This window comes from Choloepus didactylus, chromosome 5, assembly GCF_015220235.1.
Source record: "Choloepus didactylus isolate mChoDid1 chromosome 5, mChoDid1.pri, whole genome shotgun sequence".
In the NCBI taxonomy this organism is placed as follows: Eukaryota; Metazoa; Chordata; class Mammalia; order Pilosa; family Megalonychidae; genus Choloepus; species Choloepus didactylus.
Window position 1 is genome coordinate 144,799,188 of NC_051311.1, and position 25,409 is coordinate 144,824,596.

At 40.3% G+C, this 25,409-nt stretch overlaps 1 protein-coding gene and 1 pseudogene across 3 annotated transcripts in view; both read left to right on the forward strand.

The window, feature by feature from the left end:
• The window catches only part of NPSR1 (neuropeptide S receptor 1), a 175,477-nt gene that overhangs the window by 27,831 nt on the left and 122,237 nt on the right, over positions 1–25,409 (forward strand). For all 3 annotated transcript variants that reach the window (XM_037837548.1, XM_037837550.1, XM_037837549.1), the window contains exon 2: positions 19,132–19,264. In XM_037837548.1, coding sequence (XP_037693476.1) covers positions 19,132–19,264 — 133 coding nt within the window. The remainder of the gene's footprint in view (positions 1–19,131; positions 19,265–25,409) is intronic.
• On the forward strand, positions 2,474–4,108 carry LOC119534790 (annotated as a pseudogene).

The following is a 25,409-nucleotide window of genomic DNA, read 5'->3' on the forward strand; positions in this document are numbered from 1 at the left end:
TGTGGTAGGGGGTTTACTTCACCAAAAGTACCTAATAATTGAATAGTAAAATGTTGATATAACCATAGGATGGAATATTGAGGAATATTATGCAACTATTAACAATCATTGCTCCTTGTCAGTACTAAAAGTTTTTAAAAGCACAATAAACTGTATATCTAAACTATTCCAAGTTTTATAATCTCCATAGATATATACCCCAAATATATAGAAGATAATAGGCAGAGATGGAAAAATGAGAAATTCTCTCTGAAAGTTGTGTTTATAGGCAATTTTTATTTTGTTCTTCATATTTTCTATATTTTACTAAATTTGCTACAGTAAGCACATAGTACTTTTATTATCATAAATAACAAAATAACCATGTAAAATATCCTACACAGCCTCTCAAATATATTTTTCAAATTGTATTTCCATGGGAACAAGTGGAAAGGATCAATTTCTTCAAAAGAAAACCTTAAGGAGGGTTTCAGAAGGCATCTGAAAGCAGGTGCTTTGTGTTAGCAAAGTTTGCCAGAAACGGAGTTCCAGATACAGCACCTGACACCTGAAGACCCTGTAAGGGATCTGGAGAACTGCCAGTTTCTCCTTGGGAGTGAATCGTGTGGGTAGGAGAGGGATGTGATCTTTAAATAATTAAGGGACTTAGATGGAACAATAGGTTGAGCACACTCGATTTTCCCATTTCATTTCTTTCTCCCCTCCCTCATATTGCTTCCCTTCTACTGTTCTTTTCTCCCATCCCGATCTGCAGGTGAGATCTTGGTTATGATTTCTATATTATGCATTCAGCCTGTGAATCACCTATTCTTTATAACACCCGCTCTTCCAAGGCTTCTGCCATTTTTCTATTATCATTGGAATGGGCCAAACCACAAAATTTGCTTGGACTTCCATTTCAGGTGGAGAATAATAGGGTGATGGATTAGACAGGGGCAGGTACCAAGTTAGAGGACAAACCTGGCCCAGGAGACTGGCCCCCACTGGGGTAACCAGTGCATCTGAGCATAGGCCAAAGGTGATGTGGCAAACTCTATCAAAATCCAAGAGACTGGGGTCAGGGCTGGGCAGGTGTGAGCATCTCACACCTCAGACAGGCTCCACCTGACTTAGAGGCACAGAAAATAAAGCTTCCCAGAGTAGCAGTTTAGAATCATCTGCTTGGATCCTCCTCCTAAGCCTCATCCATGCCCCTCTCCCCTACCTGTTCCCATCTAACAGGATTTTCACTTTATACCTGGCCCATAACATCTGCTTCTAGCCCTTCCATTTGCTCGCTCCTTCTGGTTTCCTTTACCTACTTGGTTGTGAGACTCCTACAAGGTTCTTGGTTCTGTTAACTCAACCAGCTTTAACATCCCCCATCATCTCCAGCCTGGCTCTGTCCCCTGAGGACCACACACACAGCTCCAGATCCCATCTGCCGAGTCACTGGGCCCACTGAGTCACAGCTGCTAGTTCCAATTGGGGCTGCTGTTATCACTGGACAGAGTGGGCACTACAGGTTGAAGGTATCAGTGTCTGCAGCTGAGATGGGGCCTCAGCGGGGATGGTTTCTTGAATTCTTCTCTCTATTTATTAGCACCTCCAGCAGAGCCAGGGATAAACATAAAAAAGAACAGAAGACAAATTTCTGCAGCCTTTTTATTTTAATTATGTGGTTCATCAGGAAGAATACTTTCTTAGTATTTTTATTACATAGTAATTACTTTGGTTTCTACTGCACTGTAGAGCTTTGGACCTAATTTACCCAAATGTTACTTTTCTGTATTTCAAGAGTCTGGAGCTTAAACAGCAATTTAAATGTTAATCTTGGTTCTTGGTACATAGCAGACACTTCATTTGTTTGTTCAACAAATATTAATTACTACCTTGACTTAAAGCCTGATGGGTTTTCAGATGATTTCTAACATCCGTGGCCTAGTATATATCATGGGAATTCAGAGGGAATCCCCAAGTTATATTGCTTGAAAGCTTGCAATGTAGCCTTTTTTGTGGTTAATCTGAGGTCCTTTTATGATCTGAAAAAGAGTCTCAAGAAGGGGCTCATTAAAATGAATGTAGAACATTGCTGTTTTGTTTCTGGTAAAATCGAGCATTTACTAGTAATCAGAAAACTGAATCAGTCATACAAATGAAGCCCTAGGAGCCAAGCACTGAGCAAAAGGAGAACCATTAGGCAGTTGGAAATTAATACTGTTAGTAAAACATGAAATAAGAGATGGGGTACTGATGATAACACACTCCAAACCAATAACTAACCCTCTCTGCTCAGAACAGAAATAGCAGATGCCGTTACTCAATCTATCCTGGAAGCTGAACTAAAAACAAATTGTAGGTAGTGATTCAGAATCTATTCAATCACTCTCTTGCTTTAGTCCCAGTTTGAAGGAGCTAGTGTCCTCAGGTTTTATTCTATCATTCACAGTGATGGTGATGAGAGGGAGGGCAAGGGGAGCTTAGAGCTTGGACCATGAAGATACTTGAGGGAGATCCCAGAAGAACACAATTCTTCACTCTTGGTGGTAAGTTCTAGGTCCGAATAATGATCCAGAGTGAGGACTTGTCCCATTTTTGAAACTGTTGGTTTTCAGGCCCCAGCTCTGGTTTCTCATCATAGAATTTTCTCTACTCTATGCCCACACACAAAGTTCCTGCATGACACCTCCCTGACCTCACTAGCCTGCTGTTTTCTCTCCCTGCCTTCACTTGTGCTGATACCAGACACCCTACTTCTTTGCTTGGCTACTTCTACTTATTTTCCCAAACTCAGCTCAGATCAGTTTCTCCAGGATACATCTCTTGACCAGCGATGACCAGCAGCACCCTCCCCAATTTCTACTGCATCCCCCTCATTTGGGGTTCTACAGCACCTCTGTCATAGCAGGTTGACGTGGAAAATTTTTGTTTATGCATCTGCTTCCATCAGTTTGTGAGCGCCTTGTCTTAGCCTTCTTTTTCCTCCCCAAAGAATGTTGAACTTTGCTACTAGATTCTCAATAAATGTTTACTGAACTTGATTATACAGACTACAAATCAATGTATCATGTTATAACTCCACCATCTCCAGAACAGTTTCCCACTTCAGGCCACACCAACATGTTACACTTGCAGGCTCTCCCTTTAGGGTAACTGCCTCCCCTCTGATACACTATGGAAGTCACAGAGTGACTCACTCCACAACTATTTGGGGCAGACTTGGCCACCTCAGCACGCGATGCAATTCCTGAGGATTTGCATCGGGTACAACTACAATCCTATTCTCGACCCCTGTTCAAGTGATACAAAAAGCCTTACAATAGTAAAGAACTCGAGGCAGCTCCTGCCGCCGCAGAAGCTGGAGCTTTGCCTTTCTAGGCCGCGATGGCCTCTGCTCCACGCTCCCGTCTGTCAGCACCGTTTCAGGGGCCTGTGGGAAGTCCCGTCCGTGCTCGGTCGCTTTGATCCTCCAGCTCCTCACTGGTGCGGCGGCTGGGCCCCGCGGGCTGTCATGGGGCCATCGCCGTAGCTACGCGTGGGATCCGTTGCTGATCCTGTCGCGGATCATCCTCAGGCAGACCGTCTACTATGGCTCGCTGGGCTTGTGGCTGGCGCTGGTGGACGGGCTGGTGTGCAGCAGCCCTTTAGTGCACCAGATGCTCCACGCTGAGGTCTTGGGCTTCACCCTCCAGGTCTCCTCTCCATGATGTCCTTCATCCTCAGTGCTCTCACCAGATGTCAGCCCACACACGGTGTTTAAAACACTTTTTCACTTAGCTGAAAATCAGGATATTTCATAAAAAAACTCCAGATTTCTGGCTTCTCTGGAAAAATGGGAAGATCTGTCAATTCCAGGCCAACCTTCCAGCATGACATTTGCCTACAGCTCCCTGGGCTTGCTGTATACTTCATCTGGCGAGGGAAGCAGTGTCTGGATTTCACTGTCACCATCCATTTCTTTCACCTCCTGGGCTGTTGGTTCTGCAGCTCCCGTGTCCCCTCTGCGTGGACCTGGTGGCTGGTACAAGCCGTGTGCATTGCACTCGTGGCTGTCATCAGAGAGTACCCGTGCATCCAGATGGAGATCAAGGAAATCCCCCTCAACCCATCCCCTAAATCCAGTGTCTAGAATCAGGTCCTTTGGACACCCTGCTGGATGCTCAGACTCTCCAGATGAGGTCTGTTAGATCCCAGAAGAAGAAACTAACATGTAGAAGGAGTTTCTAACCCAGGGGCCCTGCAGCTTATCTCACAAAAAACAGGTGCCCCATAAACTAAAGAATGAAGGCTGTTCAAAGCTGTTCAAGGCTGTTCCAGCCACAGTGGCACCTCAAAGATGGGTAAGGCAAGGTCAGATATGTCCATAAAATAAACAACCAAAAAGGCCTGCTCTCCCTAGTTAGATAATGCAGCTGCTTTCCTAAAAAGAATATTGTCTCAGAATTCTAGCAACCAATCAGCCCAAAACTAGATAAGCACTTACCCAATCGAGGCACAGAACATCACAGCAGACACCCTACCCAATGTGGGTTCCTTTTTTCATTAAAAAAAAATGCTGCTCTCTGATAGAGAGCGGGAGCCATTATATTTTCTTCTTTTCTGCTGGCTCTCACCTGCTTTCTTCCTCTAATAAACCTTAAACTTTATACTTAAACCATGACTTGCTACGTTGTGTGGATTCCTGAATGACATAACAAGGTTCAGCCCAGGTCTGAGAGGAACCCTGGAAATGTGAAGTCTCTGTTGGTAAGGGAGAGGTAGTAAGGACCCACTGAGAAGGCATGATGCAGTCAGGATCACAGCTGCAAGAGTGGTCTCTGTCTGCTGAAGCCCTTGGTGTCTGGGAGGCCAGGAAGGAAACCTCTTTGAAGGTAAAAGCAGAATTGAAACTGTGTCGCTCTTGAGCCACTGTGCTGCCACCAGCCTATAATTTTTAAAAAGAAAAAAAAAAAAAAATCAAGGATTTCTGATTGGAACAAATCACCTTCTAGTCATTTGTCTTACCTCCCTGAGACAGCTATTACCTTCATCATGTGGCTGAACCACAGCTATTCTGTTTGGAGAAATGCTTGATTTCTGGATCCATAACCATAGAACATTGATGTAGGTGCAAAGTAATAGGCCGCTCAGGGAGAGGATGGCAAATGAATGCATCAAGCACAAGGAAAATGCACAGCCTGTGTCTTGCCACACACATGTGTGTGCACAGCCATGAACCCAGGACTAATTTTCTTCCAGTTCTCTCAACTCCCCACCCTGCTATCAGCTCAACCTAGCAGTCCGTAGGCCCCAGAGAAGAATCCCAGCATGCCTGATAGTTTAACCCTCATAAAAGCGTCACTGCCTGCTCCCTGGGATTGACCAGGCACCCCAGCTCCCACTGGACTCCAGTTCTGGCATCAATTGCTTTTTCATATTTGCAGTTCCACAGTGGGAAGGAATAATGGAGACCCAAAGACAAGAAGCCCCACTTTCCAGTCCGGGCTGCACTGATTTGCCCAGGGACAAAGTAATTTGCCACTAAGATTTTCCTTTTAGCTGGAGTTTACTCTGTGAGGGTTTTGCAGCTGTCCTTCTTACATATACAAATATAGTATTTTCCGTGATTATGCCTGTACTTAACTTTGTAATGCCATGTTTACTGTGAGAGATCAGAATAGCCAGGCAAGGTTGCTGACAAGAATTATTAGGCCACCTTTTCCTTTCCTGGGCCCCGGAGTTAGACCTCCATTTGGGGTTAAAATGCTCTTTAAGTGCAGAAACTCTTCAGTCCATGCCTTCCACTGGCAGCCTCCTCTGCCACCCCTGGCTTGAACCTCTGTGACCCTCTGAATCTGTGTCCACGGAACGCTCTGGTCTAGACCCACTTCTGCATTGAAACCATCAGTGTTCCTCTCTGTTTCCTCTAGAGCCTGCCCAGGATTGCTGACAGCTTTCAGCTTTTGGTTTTATTATGGCTACACAGATGAGTTTTTTTTAGCCTCCTTGCTCTCAACACTGCAGAGGAGGGAGTTGAGGGTGACAGGATGAAGGTTTGAGAATCAACTGCCTTAGTAAAGAGGCACCCGAGTAACTCTGGGTGCTCTGGCGAAGCTGGAAATAAGCAGCTTGTTAATGGGACTCTAATTCTGGTTGCAGGACCCAGGAGGTAAGCCCAGCTGGGATGATTTCCCCTGGGTCAGAGGATTTCCTCCCAGACACCACAGAGTCTAAAGGCATGTGACCAACTTTATTTTGGGAAAGGCATCAGAGCATTCACATCTTGTGGCCACTGCTTCCCTTGATCAGCTGTGGTTAGAACACATCTGGGAGTTTCCTTCAAGAGCTTTTTGCATATCTTCTGTGATGGCAAATCTTTGTCCTTTGAGTGTTAATTTGATTTTGGAAACTGCCAAAAGTTAAGGGAGCCAATTGTTTTGTTCAACAATATAGTGACTGAGCAGAGTGACACTTGGGCATCAAAAATATGACCTTAATGAGATTTGTACAACTTCTAAAGTGACAATGAAGACAATTTCTAGAGGAGAAATTGTAGTGACATATGTTTGTCATTTTAATATTAATAATAAATAACAGCTATCAAGTGCTTAAAAAAGTATACAACTCAAATTAACTTCCACATTTATATGTCGCTGTAAATATAATTTTATTACTTTTAGTAATATGATTAAGAATGCTTATTAGGAATGTTTTCATTACCAAGTACTGTATTAGAAATGAAATCTTTCCTGAATAATCCAAGATCAATTCTCCATAGACTCAGCTAGAGGAGTCAGAAAAGGTGGATGCAAAAAGGGGCACTAGAGACAGTAACTCAACTGCATTTGCAAGGGTATCTCACAACTAGGGTACTGGGAAGGTGGTGTAAATGCATATTTTTAAAAGAGGGCATCACAAGAAGGAAGTGGTTTTAGGGAAGAAGTGAAGGCAGGCACTTCTGAGCAAGCCTAGCCCTACATGTTCCTCCTAGTAACCTTTACTGGTTATTAAGCCCCAGCAGACCTTTTGATGCAGAGGGGGCAATAGATGAGGAGAAGTTGGGAGGAACTCCAGAAGGAGAGGTTCTCACCTATTCAGAAGTAGTTACTGCCCAGGCATCTCCAGATTCCTAAAATCCATCTAGTTCTCCAAGTATAATTAAGCAGCTGTAGGAATTCAAAGCTTTGCTGTCTGGTCCTACTTGTCTGAAATCATGTGCTCACACGATTCTACTCCTCAATGTTAAACAGGGCTTGTTTTCAATGGGGTTAGAGATTTCAGATCTTTGCTTTTGATGTTTTCAAGACACTTAAGCAAATTAATGAGGATTTGGGCAGGCTGTCTGAGTGCTGTGAATGACAGATGATGCATAAGTCTCAATAACAGGACAGTGGAGCCTCACTGCATTTGCTTGAGCACTGAGGCTACCTCCCTGAGCCTCTCTGAGACTTTATTTTCTCACTTGAAAATTAAAAGATACTTGCACCTTCCTGCATTTGCGATACTCATCTTCAACATCACAGAAATAACAATAATATAAAATGAACCATGAAAATATGAGAGGTGCAGACAGCTCTGTGATCCCTAGGATGGATGATGCAGTTGCATATTGTCTGACATTTATGACTGCAGTTGTGCTGCAGTCAAATATTGCTCCAGTGTCCATCCCTCAAAAAAGTATTAAGCATTGACCTTTTGCTCAGTAGTGGGAGAGATAGTTAAGAATCCCATGTATTCTCGGAAACCCAGAATCAACTAACTTTGGGATCAGAAGGAAAATGGATATCTATTTGCTTATCATGAAAACTGAAAGTAAATGAGGGAGTTTCACTATCTTTAGCCAAAAAAAAAAAAAAAAAAATGGAAAGTAAAACAACTATGGTAAACAAGAAATGGACTTTTCAGTCAAGCATACCTATGTTCAAATGCCACCTGCTTCACTTAAGAGCCAGGTAACCCAGGGAAGTACTTTACTTAACCTCTCCGAGCCTCCTTTCCTTAGCTATAAAATTGATGACATGGCATCTCATTGGTCAGGTTGTGATGACTAAACAAGCCATACGGGAAGCTTCTCAAATGATTCTGGGCATGTCGCAAGCCGGCAATAATACACATTTATTGAGCACCTACTATATATTACAAACTAACTACTCCAGATACTGGATTAATGTCATTCACTTAAATAGAGTTAGTTCCTATTCATCCTATGATTGTTAAAGACACTTTAGGGTTTCTTGGCTTCCAGTTTCCAGGACTCCACTGTAAAAGAGAATCATCCTTCCTCGAATTTGGATAAGTCATATTATCCATGCCAAACAAGACTGCCATATTCAGATTCAACCAGAATAACCAAATGTCCTGTGTTTCCCTAGATAATCCCCATTTCAAATAAACTGCCCTGTGATCCTCATAAGTACCCTTTATCATCTACCATATATCCAACCACCCAACATTTATAAGCACCTCCTATGGTGCAGACAGAAAGCCAGCTCTGGAGATAGAGTGGTGACCCAGACATGAAGCCTGCCCTCATGGACTTCCTGTAGCTCTGGAAACAAGCCCCTTGGAGGCACTTCCCAGGTATCAGCCCTGTGGCCAGCACCAGCATCACCAAGGGAACCCTGAAATTATCCCTTGAAATCCCAGCCGGTAATCGAGTCTGCAGAGAGCTGACATCACTGCGTGGACCTGATCAACCTGAGGTTGAAAGTCAGTCAGTCAGAAGATCACAGCCATGTATTTTGAGTTGAGAACCCTCTAGACTTTAGTTATTGAAAAATCCCACATTCACCTAGTATTTCTTCTCAGTATCTGAGCACATGGCTATGAGGCATTTTATGCCCAACTATATTCTGCAGTAGCGCAAGGACGGTATTGGGACACCAACAGTACTGGGAGAAATAGAGGGTAGTTGGAGCACCTGTTAAGCTCAAGGGAGGGTCCAATAGCCTGGTACTGAAAATTAGGATGAAGAACTCAAGTATTGTTCCAGAAAGGTACAGAGTTATTTATAAATCACTCCCCAACCTATATCTAAGTCCATGAAAATAAGGAAGGAGGCAAACCAATTTGTATTGCATGTCAACTGTGCTTCAGGCACTGAGCTAGAAATTTCCACTGTCATCATCTCATCATCTCATCTACCTATCTCTCTCCCTATCCATCACAACTATCCTGAGATAATTTTGTTTTAATTCTCATTTTATAAATGAGAAAACTTAGGCTCTGAGAGATTATCACTTACCAGATGTGTACACATCTAGCAAGTAGCAGGGAGGGAATCTGATCCAAAGTAAGTCTGGATTCAAAGCCTACCCACTTTTCTACCAAGCTACTCACCTGGGCATGACAATCCACTGAAATTAGTTCCTCAGTCCCCATGACCATAACTTTCCAAACCTTCATGTTATCCTGGAATTCGTGTTTGTGTGTGTGTGCACATGTGTAATGATGTTATAAATAAATGAGCCTGCAGCTAAGTGTTTTCATATGTAATGAGCCTTGTACTATTTGATGAAATAGCCTTTAAACTAAGGCTGAGTATAGCATTCACTCTACATGTTTTATTCTCCCTTATAGCACCAACACCTTACACTGTATCTGGCACATAGTAGGCACTTAAAAGATGTTGGATGAATTTATAGTCAAGTAAATAAGCATAGCTCTTAGGAAGATTCCAGAAAGCAGCAGTGGAACTTCTCTCATCTGGAAGTTTCCCTGAGGTACAATGAGGGTGCCACCTTCTTCCAGTAGAAAACTCCAAAGGGGAGGGAATGCTGATTTCACAGGATTTGTCCAGTTTGCCAATCCCAAGGAGGATAGACCCTGACCTGTTTACAGAGCTCTTTGGATTTATCATCCTCAAGCTCCTAAGAAAAGGGCCCTGTCCAAGCCAGCACTGACTGCACTAGCCCTCCTAAGGGCTGACTTCCAATTCACTGATACATCAAACCAGGATAATTTGATTTGCAGTGTTTGTTACTCTGTACTCCCAACAGAGTGGATCTGATCCCGAGCCTCCTCTGAAGAGATTGTCAGCATCAGCTTGGGACCTGTGGCAAAAGGACAAAGAAAGTAGCTGATCTCTACCCAACAGGAGGCCAGAAGGCTCTTCAGTTGGAGAAAAACATGATTTCTGTAAACCTGAGGTTTTGTGTCAGCAGCACAATCACCATCTTGCCCTGTGAAAAGTCAACCATTCATTTGACTGCTGTTTTCCTGGAAACATGGCCTAACCGTGCTTACAACAAGCAGTTATATGAGGAAAGGAGGGCATTAAGGAGAGAACATTCTGGAAACATAATATCGACTTCTAGGTCAAGATTGTCCTGAGTTCACTTGTTGAGTTCCCTTCCTCTTTCCAATTATCATCAAAATGGCCATTAGAATATAATTTTAGTTAGAGAAAACTCTGTGTCCAAAGAAGAAAATAAAGTTAACACCTACCTGCTGGAAAATTGGAGGAATTTCTACATGCTGTAGGGTAGGTAAGACATTCTGAGAGCACAGCAGACATACCTTATATTCTTTCATATGAAGTAAAAGTCTCCCTGGAAAATAAATTGAGGGGAGCCCAGCTGCAGAGGAATTCCACTATAGAGTCTAATGGCTCCTGGGGCAGGTTTCCATGGAGCAGATTTCTGCGAGAAGGTCACCAAATGCTGCAGACCTCACAGAGGAGGATGGTGGGCAGTGCTGACTCCCAGCTAAAGGAGATGTGGTCAGCTGGCTAAGTAAACTTGGGCAGAGCCACCGATGGTGTCAGTAAAGAGAAAGTCTCAGTAAGGAACACCTTCCTGACACCCCATCATTGTCACAGCACAGCAGGCCTGCTTCCGGATATTGCTCTCCCCACTCATCACGGAGACTGAGATTTCTGATCCGGCAAAGAAACATAAGCAATCCAAACTTTCACTTGAAACTGAAAGAATTCAATCCAGATGTCACAGTTCTGGATACTCTCACCCTCACCATCACCCAGGCTGGAAAAAAAAAAAAAAAAAAAAAATGCTGCAATTCAAGAAAAGAAATTACTTACAGGTATCAAAATGCTTCTCTTGATGGAGCAGATTTCCTGAAAGAAACAGGAGAAAATCTTGGAACAATCTCTCATTTGTATTCTTAGCAGGGCCTGAGAGGACATGGCATTAAGAAAAGGGATATGTCTGAGTTCAGAAAATATTGCTTTTAACATGAAAATATAGTAACTGCAAGGAATGTAGAGAATGAACAGCTAACTTTACCATTAGTTGTAAGAAAACTCAAGAAATTCTCGTAAAATTCACCATAAACAGTGAAGAGCTGAATGTGCTTGGGGGAGGTGGGATAAACAAGAAAATCCCATGAGATCCCTACAATAAAAATTCCAGAGGGAGAAAAGGACAGAGACTAAGCAAAAATGAAAACAATAATAGAAAGTAATTTACCTGATTTTAAAAATTGAGTTTTTTAGTATTAAAAGATCCACAAGAATCACAATGAAAGGTGACCTAATCCAAATCAATCAAATATTTAAATTTTGAGAATATTGAAAAAAATCCATCAAGAAGCTAGATAGAAAAATGGATTACTAAAAAGAAAAAAATACATTTATCATCCTACAGAACTGTAAGAGGAAAATATTGTTATCCCAAAATATTAAATACTGTGCCAGTGAAACAGAAATTTGCCCTCTAGCATGTGCAGATCTAGAATGTATTCCACCTGACTAAAAAAAAATAAAATAAAATTGAGTATAGTACTTCACTAGGTTATTAAAAAATCAACATTGTGGGCATAGAATACATAAAATAATAAGAAAAGCAAGAAGTAGACACCAGTAAACTATAAAATTAATGGCTATATAATTCTTGGTAATTGGGTATGAAACTTTAATACAAATGTCAAAAAATGATTCCCAGGAAAAATGATACATATACTAAACTCTAATAGTCTGGATTTTAAATCACAGATTATTTCAGTAGAACCCTGGGTGGGGGGGTGAGTGGCAAATGAAAGATATAAAGCATGTTAATTTACTATTTGTCATAGCATAAAGTGAAAATATGAACTTTATAGAAAAAGTAAACTTTAAATATTGTAAATTATTTAGAAGTCAGCATGTGTGAAAAATATGTTTCAAATGACTAGAGGGAGTAATTTACAATGAAATCGACAAAGAAAAATAAGGAAAAAATTTGAAAATAGAAAAGATAAAATGATGTAAGATCTTACATTCCAATTATCACAGTAAATTACAGTGGATTAAATGTCATTACTAAAAGTAGAATCTCAGTTTAAGTCAAAAACAAAATTTAAATGCTATTTACAGGAGACAAACTGGAAAGAAAATGAAACAAAATGGTTAGAAATACAGAGATAAACAAAGATAGAACATGAAAAGGCAAATATAATGAAATCAAGTATAGTAAGTAATATAAGAAAAGAGGAAAATTTAAGGCAAAAAGAATTATGTAAGAAAAAGTAATTTGTGTTTACTAAAGATGAAATCCATAACAAAGAAATAAAAACATTTCATTAAAATATATAAACAAAAATTATTAGGAATGAAAGATAAAGTTTAAAATTAGCATATAATTTGAATAGTAATATCCATAAGTGTCATTTATAAGTATACACTGAACTTACAAATAAAAACACTAATGCTAAATACAAAAAATTCAAAATTCTGAAATTGCTTACAAACTAAACTAAAGAAATATCAATAAGTGATATCATTTTAGATAATTCATCAATATCATAAAAATAATTGCAGAAATTTATCATGTAAAGAATTATTTATACTAATATTTACAGAGCTCTCATTCTATGACCAAAATAAAGTCAAACACAGGAGACAACCCCACTGAATTTATGCACATAACAAGAATGCCTAGTATCATATTATAACTTAATAATTGTCCTCAAACTTCTAACCAATACAATAAAATGGGGACTAGAAATAAGATTCATACATATATCTGAAAGTAGGGGAAAAAATTATCATTTGGCATTGATATGAGAGTCTCTGTTAAAAACACAAAAGGATTATCTGAATTATTAGAACTAGTGAAACAATTCATAACATGGTAGGTTTCAAAATAAATGTAAAAAAATGAGTCATTTTCATATAAACCAGCATTTACCAGTTAGAAAAATACAGTGATGCAAGCAATAGATTCCATTTACAATAGAAATTTTAAAACATAAAATACCAAGGAATAAAAAAATATGAATTAACTTTGTAAAAAAACTGAAAACTTCTACTCAGAGCTAACAATAAAGAAAACAGCATTATCTAGTCAAGTTACAGACTGGCTTCTCCTTTGTCCCAACCTTTCCACTCCTAGAAATATATGCTAGAGAAAAGCATTGGTAGCATGGTTTATAACAGCTGCCAACTGGAAACAATCCAAATGTCTATCATAGCAGATGGGATAAATAAATTGGAGTATAGTCATACAATAATGGAATTCTAGTTAAGAATAAAAATGGAAAAACGACCACTCCGTGCAACCACATGTATGGATCTTACAAAGAAGCAAGACAAAAAAAAGAATACATTCAGCATGAAACTATTTGCATAAGATTGAATAATTGGCAAAACTCTTTATAGGTGCATGTGTAAGTGGCATAGTAATAAATATATAAATAAAAGTGAGGAAATGATCATCGGAAAAGCCAGGGAAGAGGTTATCTCAAGGAAGGATGGACTTATGACTAAGGGGACATTGGTGGCTGGCCTTTTTTGGCTGGCAATGTTTGTTTTCATTATTTTGATAGTGGTCACTTGAGCTTTTACTTTATGATCATTAAGTAATTTGTACACATATATTTTGTGCACTTCTATGTGTGTATTATATTTTGCAATAAAAGATAGCTCTTTAAAAATGCAGTGACAAACTCTTTCAGTTTGCCAGGCTGCTATGACAAATACCATACTATGGGTTGTCTTAAACAAAGGGAATTCATGGGCTCACGGTTTTGAGGCTAATAGAAGGCCAGAATCAAGGCATCAGCAAGGTGATGCTTTTTCCCTAAAGTCAGTAGCATTCTTGTGCTGGCTGCCACACTGCCGGCGATCTTTGGGGTTCTTTGGCTAGTATCCCTGAGTCGCATTACATAGTGGCGTCTTCTTCTTTCTCTTCCTTTGACTTGCGGCTTGACTTCCAGCCCCTGGCTCTGGACTTCTCTCCTGACTTTCTCTTTATAAAGCCTCAGTAATCCAGGTTAAGACCTACTTTCATTCAATTGGCCAGACCTAAGCTAAAAATAACTTCTCCAAGAGGTCCTATTTACAATAGGCTCACACCCACAGGATTATGGATTAATATTAAGAACATGTCTAAATTGGGGTACATAATTCAACCTAGCACATGAACTGATAAAATACTTGAGATGTATTACTAAGAGATTATATTCTTTGTATATAAAGTGTTCTTATAATTCATTCTAAAAGACTGGGAAGATGGACCAAGTTATCAAATATATAATTTACAAAAGAAGATATGGTCTGTAAGTGGATGACAAAATGTTAATAGTAATTTATAATAATAGAACACATTAAATATTATTTGTCATTCAGTACATTGGAAAAGATTAGCAAGGATTTAGTCCCCTGTCTTTATGAGAGCACTGCAAAATATTCATTGTCATGCACTGCTGGTGTGGATAGCAACTGGTATAAACATTTCACGGCTACAATTAATATGAATGCAAGGTGTTTACTATCTACATATATCTTTAAGTCCAATCTTCCACATCTAGGAATTTTCCCTCATGAATTAGTCAGACAAATGTGCGTGGATGTTTATCATATGATCGTTTATGATTGAAAGCAGATAGCTAAAAATCAACATACAAAAAAAAAAATAGGGAGTCACGCAAGTAAATTACAATGTATCCACCCAATGGAAAATAGGAGGCCACTAAAGCGGTCAGGTAAAGTTGTTTGTTGATTTATTATTCGACAGCTCAAACCGAGGCATCAAGCAAACTAGTCTTAAATCAGACTTCTTTTGATTCTGGGTCAACATTTCTGAGCTTTGGTTGCCTCAGGGATAAACCTGGGGATAACAAACACCACTTCTTTAGAGCTGTTGGGAAGATTAAATAAGGTCTTGGTTCAATAGGTTGTGGTGTAAGAAAAAAGCAATTTCCCAAACAAAACCCTGAAAAAGACTCCATTTGGGGAGGCAGGGAAGAAAGAGGCAGAATACACAGGGAGAGAGAAAAAGATTGATTTTGAAATTATATGCCAACAAATTGCAACAGGGGTGATTTTTAGTTTCTTCCTTCTATTTTTCTAAGTTTTATAATTCTTCTTCCGAACTGGTATCTTTGAGTAATTTTTTATTATATGAGAAAAGGGCCCTGAGAGATGCCCTATTAAGCATCCTCCAGGTCTCAAGTCCACAGGAGGTCTGAGCTGTACCACAGCCCCAGATTCCAGCTCACTGCCTCATTCCTGAGTGCTCTCCCTTAGCTCAGCCCCTTTGGATCTTTGCTTCAGTTAGACCATCTGCAGAGTCCTGAGCTCTTGATTTCATCTTTCTTTCCTCAACACTGACTCTTGGACCTCTTTCAGCTCTACATTCTGCCTTCCACAGTTTAAGTCTCCAGAACCTGGGAGGGTGTCAGGTCTCAGCGTTCTTTTTGTCAGGATGGGAAATCCCATCATCTTCCTGGCTTCCCGTTTTCAGGGGGACCATGGTCGGTGGTAGCCGATTTATGCACAGCTGCATTTGCCCTGTCATTAGTACCGTCCAATGCTGAGGATGGAGACTGGCCTCCATATAGGTTTAGCCCTGGTCAGCTCCTTGACCTTAGATCACCGTGTTGATCTAAATGAAAATGTTACCACCTCAGACAACCACAAAGAAGGTGCGGGTTGGTAGTGACTTGTGGATTCAGATTTTCCTCCCATATGGCAGTGCAGGAGGGAGCGGCTCCCTTCCAGCCAGGCCAAATGTGCCTGAAGACGGCCTGGCCTCAGAATGATGGTCCCACCCAGAGAGAGCTGGGGGACATCTCGAGGCCCCAGAAGGGGTCTGGAGGTAGATATCAGTGAGCCTCTGAGCAGTGCACATCCTCCTCCTGATTCTGGGGTTGAAATGGCCCATTTAATGAGCACAGTTTTGGAAACAACACCTGGGGACCTGTATCATTTAGATGAACCAACCCAAACCTCTAAATGCCCTACATCTTTTAAAGTTGAGAGAAAGAGAATAATTCATTGTTAGAGATTGACGTGACTGGGATATGGTATTTGCAGTCCACACACTGGTGAACCATGGATGGGGGACTGTATAATTTATTATCCAAACCAAGGCACTTTTGAGAATGAATGAGCACTTTAAATAATTACTTTGGGACAAAGGTGAAAATTAGGATTAGATTACGCTAGGCATGGGAACTTACTTTGAGAAATATTACTCCAAAGGCCTCCAACATGCACAGCTCCTCATAGCCAAGCTCTTCCTACACAGGCAGAAAGCCTCTGAGAGCTTGGGGGATTTACTAGAAGACCTAGAATGTTGAGAAGACATGGGCAAGAGAGGAAGTGTGGAACAGCTTGTCCCAGGAGGGCCACCAACCACCTGTGTCACAGCACTGCCCAGGCCCATTCCACACCATAGCCTATTCCAAATAGTGGACAAGAGCATATTGGTGGTCCCCTGGCAGGTCCACACCTGCCCCTCCTGCTCAAAGGGCTCCTTCATCTTCTTATGAACTAGAAGCACCCCCAGGACACCATCATCTTCCCTGACAGCACACTATACTAGGGCCATATTAGGAGATGTAGGCACCTTCATGCCCCACCCTGGATCTCAACTGTATCATCATCATCATGATGTCAGTGAGAACTTCTGATTATGGAGACTTCCAAGCCACCTGTTTTCCTACATTAGTCCCTAAATTGCTCTACAGTGGTAAAAGCACTTTCCAAGGTCCTCCAAATTCAAACCACTTTTCTATGCTCCATACCAGCTGCTGAATGGGGACTCAGTCTGGTGTATCAAGAGCCTCCCCTGCAGTATCTTCTAGTGACAGCGCAGACACCCATCCACCTCAACGCAGAGAATTGTCTTCCAAAATCTAATTCTCCCATGCCACTGACAAGAGCTGTTTTCAGAGTAATCCCTGATGTTTTCTCAATGCTGCCTATTATCAAGACTGCTGGGGAACCGAGCCATCCAGAAAAATAAGACCTCTCAGATCAGCAAAGGACCAGACAGGATGAATGTGGCTTGGCCCTGAGCAAAGCAGCAGACCTCTAAATAGCAATGACATTTGCAGCCTGGATGTGCGGTAGCTGCTACCTATGACCTTCAAGCTAGTAGAGGTCATCACTCTGTGGTCTTCCAAGCCAGTTGCACATCCGCCCTTCCCCAACACACCATGCCATCCTCCCTACTTCCACAATTCCTGTCTGATTCTGCATTTCAGAGGCCCTGACCTCCATTAGGGCCTCTGGAACCCATCTGTAAATTGAGGATGGAGAACAGAAATGTCAGCTTGATTAAGTGCAGGACTCATGACATGCTGGCTTGAGCCTGGACTTCTGGGAAGGCTAAGGGCTGGAGGGGCAATGGTGAGAACTCCCCCAATAATGGAAACTCACCAAGCAGTGTTAGATTTCCACCTGGCAATCCGAGGATACCCCAATCGTGTTATGCTCAGGGTGAGGGGAGTAGAGGTTAGAGAATCTGGGCTAGCTCACCACACATATCAGCTCTCTCCCTTTCCTCAGATCATGCTTTTCCACCCCTTCAATATATTTTGTTTATAGTACTACCCAAGTAAATTTAATCCATTTCTTTTAACAGTAATATTTTACTCCATTGTATAAAAGTGTCACCTTATATTTAGCCATTCCTCCAACTGACTGAAAAAAAGTAAATTATACAGTTATGTGTAACATAGTATAATATAGTAAATATCAAACCAATATCCACACCAAATAAGACTATGTATTTTCTATACACACGTGTGTGGGTGTTGTTTATAAAATCTTTTCCAAAGGATCATAAGGAGGCACCTGGTACTCAAAACGATAACTACTTTCTGGGAGAGGAGAGCTGACTAGGATGGGGAGTGGTGGCCAAAGGGGATTTCAGCCTTTACCAGAAATGTTCTAGTTTTTTAAAGAAGAATTCCTTCTTTTATTGTATAATTTAAAATTGACTTAATAGAAGCAAACATGCTGCCACTATCCTAGAGTCTTCAGGGCTTTCTTCAGGCTCCTCTTCTTATCTTTTCAACCATAGTCTCCTCTGAACTACAGGCTCAGTCTCAGCCTTGAGTGATCTCACCAGGATTCTGCCCAGACCTTTGGAGCTGATGTCTCTATTGGCTTTCGATCTCAGGCTCACCCTGGGTCTGTCTTCTAGATGCCCTGTGGACTATGGACTTTAAATAGATGAAAAGCTCCATTCGAAGTTATCATGGAAAACTTTAATAAAGGAGTTGGTATTTTAAACGAGTAACATCCTTGATTTTTTTTGTACTAATTATACATTATTCTGTGCAATTTTAATATTACTATCCTATAAAAAATTCTGTCAAAGGGAAAAAGAAAAGATAACCCATAATCACGCAATCCTAAAATAACCACTCTAAACATTTTAGTGTACTTCAGTCATTTTCCTATGTGTATAATTTTGCAGAATTGTAATCACACTGAATGTATAATTTTATCATCTTTTTCCTCTGATCATTATATTACAGGCATTTTTTAATGTTGCTGCATTGTCTTCATGGCATCATTGTTAATTTCTGTACAAGATTTCACTGAATTCAAATTTATTCACTTAACCATTCTGTCATCCTTAAACAATTTTTTTCTTCGTACAATACATATGCACATCTTTGTGGTTATAATGTTCTTTTTCACACCTTAAATTCTTTCAGAGTTATAATTGCTTATTGCTTAGTCAAAGAATACAATAAAAAAAAAAAAATTGCCTCAACATACATTTCCAAATAGATTTTTGAAAGATTGCATCAATTTACACTACCTACCCGTGTAAATAAGGGCTATAGCATCATTGTTCTCCGGTGAGCAGCACATTGATGAGGTGGGGATTTGGGACTAGGAGGAGGGCATTCCAGCCCCAAAGCCTGCGCTGTGCCTTCTGTAAACTACCCTGCTCTCACTGGTACACTGGTTTTTTCTTGCTCTATTTCTTACAGACTGAGCAGTTGATAACGCTGTGGGTCCTCTTTGTTTTCACCATTGTTGGAAACTCCATCGTGCTGTTCTCCACATGGAGAAGGAAGCAGAAGTCGAGAATGACCTTCTTTGTGACCCAGCTGGCCATTACAGGTAAGCAACTGTGCAGGTGGGAAGAGAGAAAGCTGTTTGCAAAACCACCATGGCTCCTCACTTTCAATGATTTTACCAATAGAAATGTAAAACTAACAGTCCAAGGCATCAGGAAATTGGGAGTAATTTCTATAGGGATATAAAAAGCCCGTGTTTGATTTTTTTTCCTCCAGCAAATACAACACATTTAAATGCTCATAAGATTCCACTATAAAAACAGCTGAGTATGCATACAACATGGCAATACCATTATCAGGTACAAAGGTATAGAGGGCTTTACTCTCTTTATACACAGAGCTTCACAGCAACCTCCATAGTTCACTAAGGTGATAGCGCCACATCCCCGATTCTCCAGAAGGGTAATTATGACCCTAAGGAAGACATCCCAGAGAATGGACTAGAATTATCTCAATTTAACAATGAATGTGAAATCTTAAGTATTTTGAAGTTTTAAATCTGTGGGTATTGCTCTTGAAATGCAAAGGACCTGGAACACCACTGCTGAGGACAGCGTAAGGAAATAAGATCGTATACAGGATGCTTAAATGTGGACCCTGGGACAGGCCATTTTTGCCAAAGGGTGAGTGTTTCAGTTTGTTAAAGCTGCCAGAATGCAATATACCAGAAATGGGTTGGATTTTAGCAATGGGGATTCATTAGTTTGCAAATTCACAGTTCTAGGGCTATGAAAATGTCCCAATTAACGCATCAACAGGAAGATACCTTCTCTGAAGAAAGGCTTCTGGTATCTGCAGTTCCTTTGTCAGAAAGCAAGGCACACAACAGCATCTGCTGGTCCTTCATTCCAGGGTTTCATTGCTTTCTGCTCTTGGTTCCAGTGGCCTCTCTGAGCTTCTAGGGGTCCTCTCTTAGCATCTGCAGGGCTCTTCTCTCTGTAAGCTCTCTCTGGGTGTTTCTCTCTCTCAGCTCTTTTGACTTTTCTGTCCTTTATCCTCTCATTAAGGACTCCAATAAAAGGATCAAGACCCACCTTGAATAGGCTGGGTCACATCTTGAGTGAAAAAACCTTATCAAAAGGTCCCACCCACATAGATCTGTACCCACAGAAATGGATTAAAAGAGCATGGCCTTTTCTGGGGTACACAGCAGCTTCAAACCAGCACAGTAAGTAAGCTACACATGGGGGGGGGAATGGTGAAATATTCTCAAGTAAGAAAATGAACTGTGAAAGACCCCCACAGAGATGGGTAGAGCACAGATTTGCAGAACCCATGTTTGGAAGGAAAACACAGCCTGGAAAGAGTTCCATTCTACAGGCCAGGGCAAATGGAATTCCTCCAGGATCCAGGCTGAACCAGGCTCACAGTCATGAAATAAGGGGCAAGTTGTCTTCTGTATCAATTTAATTTGAATCAGACTGGTGGGCAATGCAAGTGAAATGTCTTAAGTGCTCACAAGGATCAGTGGCAGCTGATTGTCAGAGAGGGCTGTTTGGTACATTTCAACTTGTGCTGTCATCTCTGTTGCAATAACTGCTGTGGAGAGTTCTTGGGAGTTTAGTCTTGAGCCACAGTATATGACAAATATGACACTGTAATGTACAAGACAACCTTAGCCATACATCTTTGATAACCCCAAATACCCTTCTCCCTCTCTACCAAAGTGTAACAATCTCATCTGCCTGAGCTAAGCTACAGCATGATGAAAAACAAAGGGCAGCACTGAAAAATAATTGTGATGGTAAGAGGAGCCTGCATCACAAAGTGGGACTTCTAACGAAGGAAATCTCCTCCGATCTCTGCTCTAAATATGAGCACAATTTTTCACTCATATGCTTGTAAGAATAGAGGGTAATTAAGATCACCCAGCAAATGCTGGGGATACAAATGCCTTGGATGAGGGTGGCATCATCTACTTTCATTATATTTCTTCATTTACAGTGTTGTAACCACATTCTATTGGGCTCTGTATCTGGAGATGAGAATTTATAGGTGGTAAAGACATAAGGTTGAAATTTAAAGTTTGCTACAAATAATCAGTATGTGAATAATCGAGACTTAACCATCTATTGTCAGTGAGGAAGATTGTGTGTTCTATTCTAAGCCATTGTTTGTTTCCCTCTGGAAAAACTCAAGGAGCATTTAAAGTGGAAAATAATTCTTGAAGAGGAAAGTTTTGCCAAGGGTCCAAGTTTGAGCTTACTTCTTATAAAATATGTTAAAATTCCCTTCACAGATATTTCACCATGACAACAGATCGTTTGGTAAAGGAGGTAAGAATACAATACATAGCTGATCCTTGCGTATTTGCATAAGGATTACTCAAGTATCAACTGAAGGACCCTGTTCTTTGAGATACTTATAAATTTGACCTGAATCCCCTAACACATATCAAAAGTCCTCTCCAAGATTTCTTCAAATTTTCTGGACCTCATATATCACTTTCAGTTCCTGCTTCCCACATCCAGTGAACTCATTTCTTCTCACCTGCATTTCTCTAAAACCATCTGCAGATACACAACTCTATGTTTAAAAGACTTAACTGTTTCAAGCAACATAAGGAGATTTTATCATAGAAAATCAAATATTATATATTCTCAAAGCTTTCAGCTGCCAACAGAAATTTCTCACTATTATCTGACTCCAGTCCTGTGTCTTATCTTCACTTTTCTACTCTCTCTCTTCTCCAAATGTCCATTTATCTCTTAAGCCAAAAAGTTTAATTTTATCTCTGTTTTAATTTTTTTTTTATTCCTTCCAACCATATCTTCCAAAAAACAAAATAAGCTGCTCCCCCCCCAAAAAAGAAGCCTGGAACCAGCTGTTACATTAATAAACAGACAAGCACACACACATTCATATTTATATTTACATATGTCATGGCTACAAATAAACTAGTTTGAACTGTATAAAACTGTAAAATATATAGTACTAGTCACTCATAAATACATTACAAGGTCTTCTGCTTTCAAAATTGTTGAACTGGTCCATTAAAGACCAGTGTTCCTACCTGAGACAATTAGAAGAGCTTGACAAAATTTAATCATTTATTAGAAGTCTCACAGAGCTACCAAGACAGCTGAGACTTGAGGGGCTGTGCCGGTTTGAATGTATTCTGTCCCCCAGAAAAGGCCATATTCTTTGATGCAATCTTGTGGGGCAGACATGTTAGTGGGGATTAGGTTGGTTCTTTTGGATTAGGTTGTTTGCATGGAAATGCACCCCACCCAACTGTAGGTGATAACTCTGATGAGATAATTTCCATGGAGGTGTGGCCCCACCCATTCAGGGTGGGCCTTGATCAGTGGAGCCATGTAAATGAGCTGACGGGCAAAGGGAACTCAGTGCAGCTGTGAGTGACATTTTGAAGAGGAGCTACAGCCAAGAGGGACACTTTGAAGAAAGCACAGGAGCTGCAGATGAGAGACATTTTGAAGACGGCCGTTGAAAGCAGACTCTTGCCCCAGAGAAGCTAAGAGAGGACAAATACCCCAAGTGCAACTAAGAGTCACATTTTTGAGGAACTGCAGCCTAGAGAGGAACGTCCTGGGAGAAAGCCATTTTGAAACCAGAACTTTGGAGCAGATGCCAGCCACATGCCTTCCCAGTTAACAGAGGTTTTCTGGACACCACTGGCCATCCTACAGTGAAGGTACCCGATTGCTGATGTGTTACCTTGGACATTTTATGGCCTTAAGACTGTAACTGTGTAACCAAATAAACCCCCTTTTATAAAAGCCAATCCTTCTTTGGTGTTTTGCATTCCGGCAGCATTAGCAAACTAAAACAGGGGCCGAGATCCTATCTAAGTGGGAATCCTGACAGGTAAGTCCAATATTTGGCACCACTCTTCTCAGGCATCTGTTGATTCGAAAGCAGAAGCTGGAGAGCTGAAAAGCTGAGCCAAGCTTTTGACAGTCACATGGGAATGATAAAGAAAAATTGATCTACCAAGGCATACACACTTTGGTAAATACCCCAGGACTTCTGTTGAAAATCTACACCCTAAAAGTAAGAGTGAACTACAAATGGATCAGCCTTCATAAACTGAAATACAGCTCAATCCCTGATTGGAGTAAGATGTTCTATGTCTGCATCTACCCAAACTGCCTTTGGGGACAAAAGTATGTCTTCTCTGGAGGAAGACACCATCATCAGTAGCATCGCATTAGCTCTATACTTCTTTATACCATTCTCTCTACTTTTACATATGTTTAAAATTTTCCCTAATACAAAATTTAAACAAAAAGAAAAAATGCACATGACAACAATAGAATAAAATAAAGGGATTTAGGGAGTTAAAGGATTTCAAGTCCTTGGATGGTCTGGGAGTTAATGAAAGACTAATTTATATTAAGTTTTAATAAGTCAAGGAAATATGTTGAATTCTTTAGTGCAATCACCCAAAATAATAAAAGGAATATTTAATATATATGTAATTATGTATATTTATATTATTTGTATATCTAATTAATCTAAAAGTCAACAAAGGAAAGAAAAAGAAATCATCAGAATTATAAGATTAGGTGGGACAAATAGTCTGGTACATTTAACCCCAAATACATCAGTAATTGAATTAATTGTAAATGGGCTAAATGTTCCTATTAAAATAACAAGAGTGTCAGACTGGATAAAAATTACCTTCTTCAATCTACTTACAAAGATGAAGGCTTTAAATATAACAATGCAGAAAGGCAAATAAAGAGAAAAGATAGCAAAGTAAGAGGATAAAAAAATAATAACAAAAAATAAACACAATCTAAAAGAAAGCCAGTGTAGCTGTATTCTGATATCAGAAATTCATATAGCCACAGTGCTTCTTGGAATCACTTGTACCAATGCTTTGCCTTAGCATTTGTTTTGGGGGGATCCAAACTAAGGCAGGAGGGTTTCTAGCACTGATAGTCTTCTAGTCATTGATTTTACTCATACCTATATGGGTATGTTCCCTTTGTGACCATTCACCAAATCATATACTTATGATTTGTGCATTTTTTTCTGTTTAGTTTATTTCAATAAAAAGTTTATTTACAAAACATATCATAACAATATAGAATGGGGATTACGATCTCAAATGCCTTCAGAAGTCAAGCAGGTAATGCAAATATGTGAAAGAGCCTGAGGAGGAGACAAGCAAGTAATGGGAACTGAAGTGAACTGGAGAACGGAATCCCTGCCTAAAGGTGTTAAAACTCAATTTTTATAAAACCCTGTACTAATCAAACAAACTATACAGGCAGGCTAGGTTTGGCCGAAGGGTCACTGGTTTGCAATCTCTGATACATAAAGTTTTTAAATCAGAATTTGAAAAGCCTAAGCCATTGTAAAATTCTAGCCCATCTTATAGCTTAAATCCCTCCTGCAATCTATAAGGTGAAACATTAAGCTTTTTGGGTGAGGTTGGAGGAGTGAGGGCAGGGAGCTTGGTAGCTTAACATTTACAATGATTTTGGACAAATCACATGTTTGATTATGTTCACAAATCCATTCCCTTTAAAGAAGATGCTTTGTTACCGTTTTCTTTTCCAGATGCTCATAATTTTCTTCTAAAAATATGAAACATTATATGCCTCAGGGATAATAATGGTAGAAATGAAAATACAAAGGAAATTTTACAAATGATATCAAGTCCAACCCATGTTGATAATTCTCTTCATGATTATCAGATGACTGGTAGCATTTAGATTAAGGAGAAAAGTAGATCAGTGCATACTTCTATCTGCTTATCACTAAAATTCTTCCTATGTGAGGAAAAACTCTGACAAGATCATGCCCCTATAAGGATAATATTAAAAGAGAGACTGCTGGCTTCAGCTCATCTGGGTGGAACACAGCTTGGGTGGGGGACAGTGGCATAGGTGAAAGGTAGCAGCAAGAAATGAGAGATAGAGGTAAACAGTAGCTTTCTCTGCCTTGCTAAGCTGTTGTGCCTATATCCTGAACACATCGCTTCCCTGATAACTTCGTTCAGGCCACTCTTACCTTTTATGTGGATCACTTTCTCCACCTAAGAAAGAGAGATAGTCAAAACTTAAATTGATCCTTGGAGGGTTCCCTACATAGAAATGCAGTAAGGCAAGTGTTCTAGTTTGTTAATGCTGCCAGAATGCGAAAGACCAGAAACGGATTGGCTTTTATAAAAGGGGGTTTATTTGGTTACACAGTTACAGTCTGAAGGCCATAAA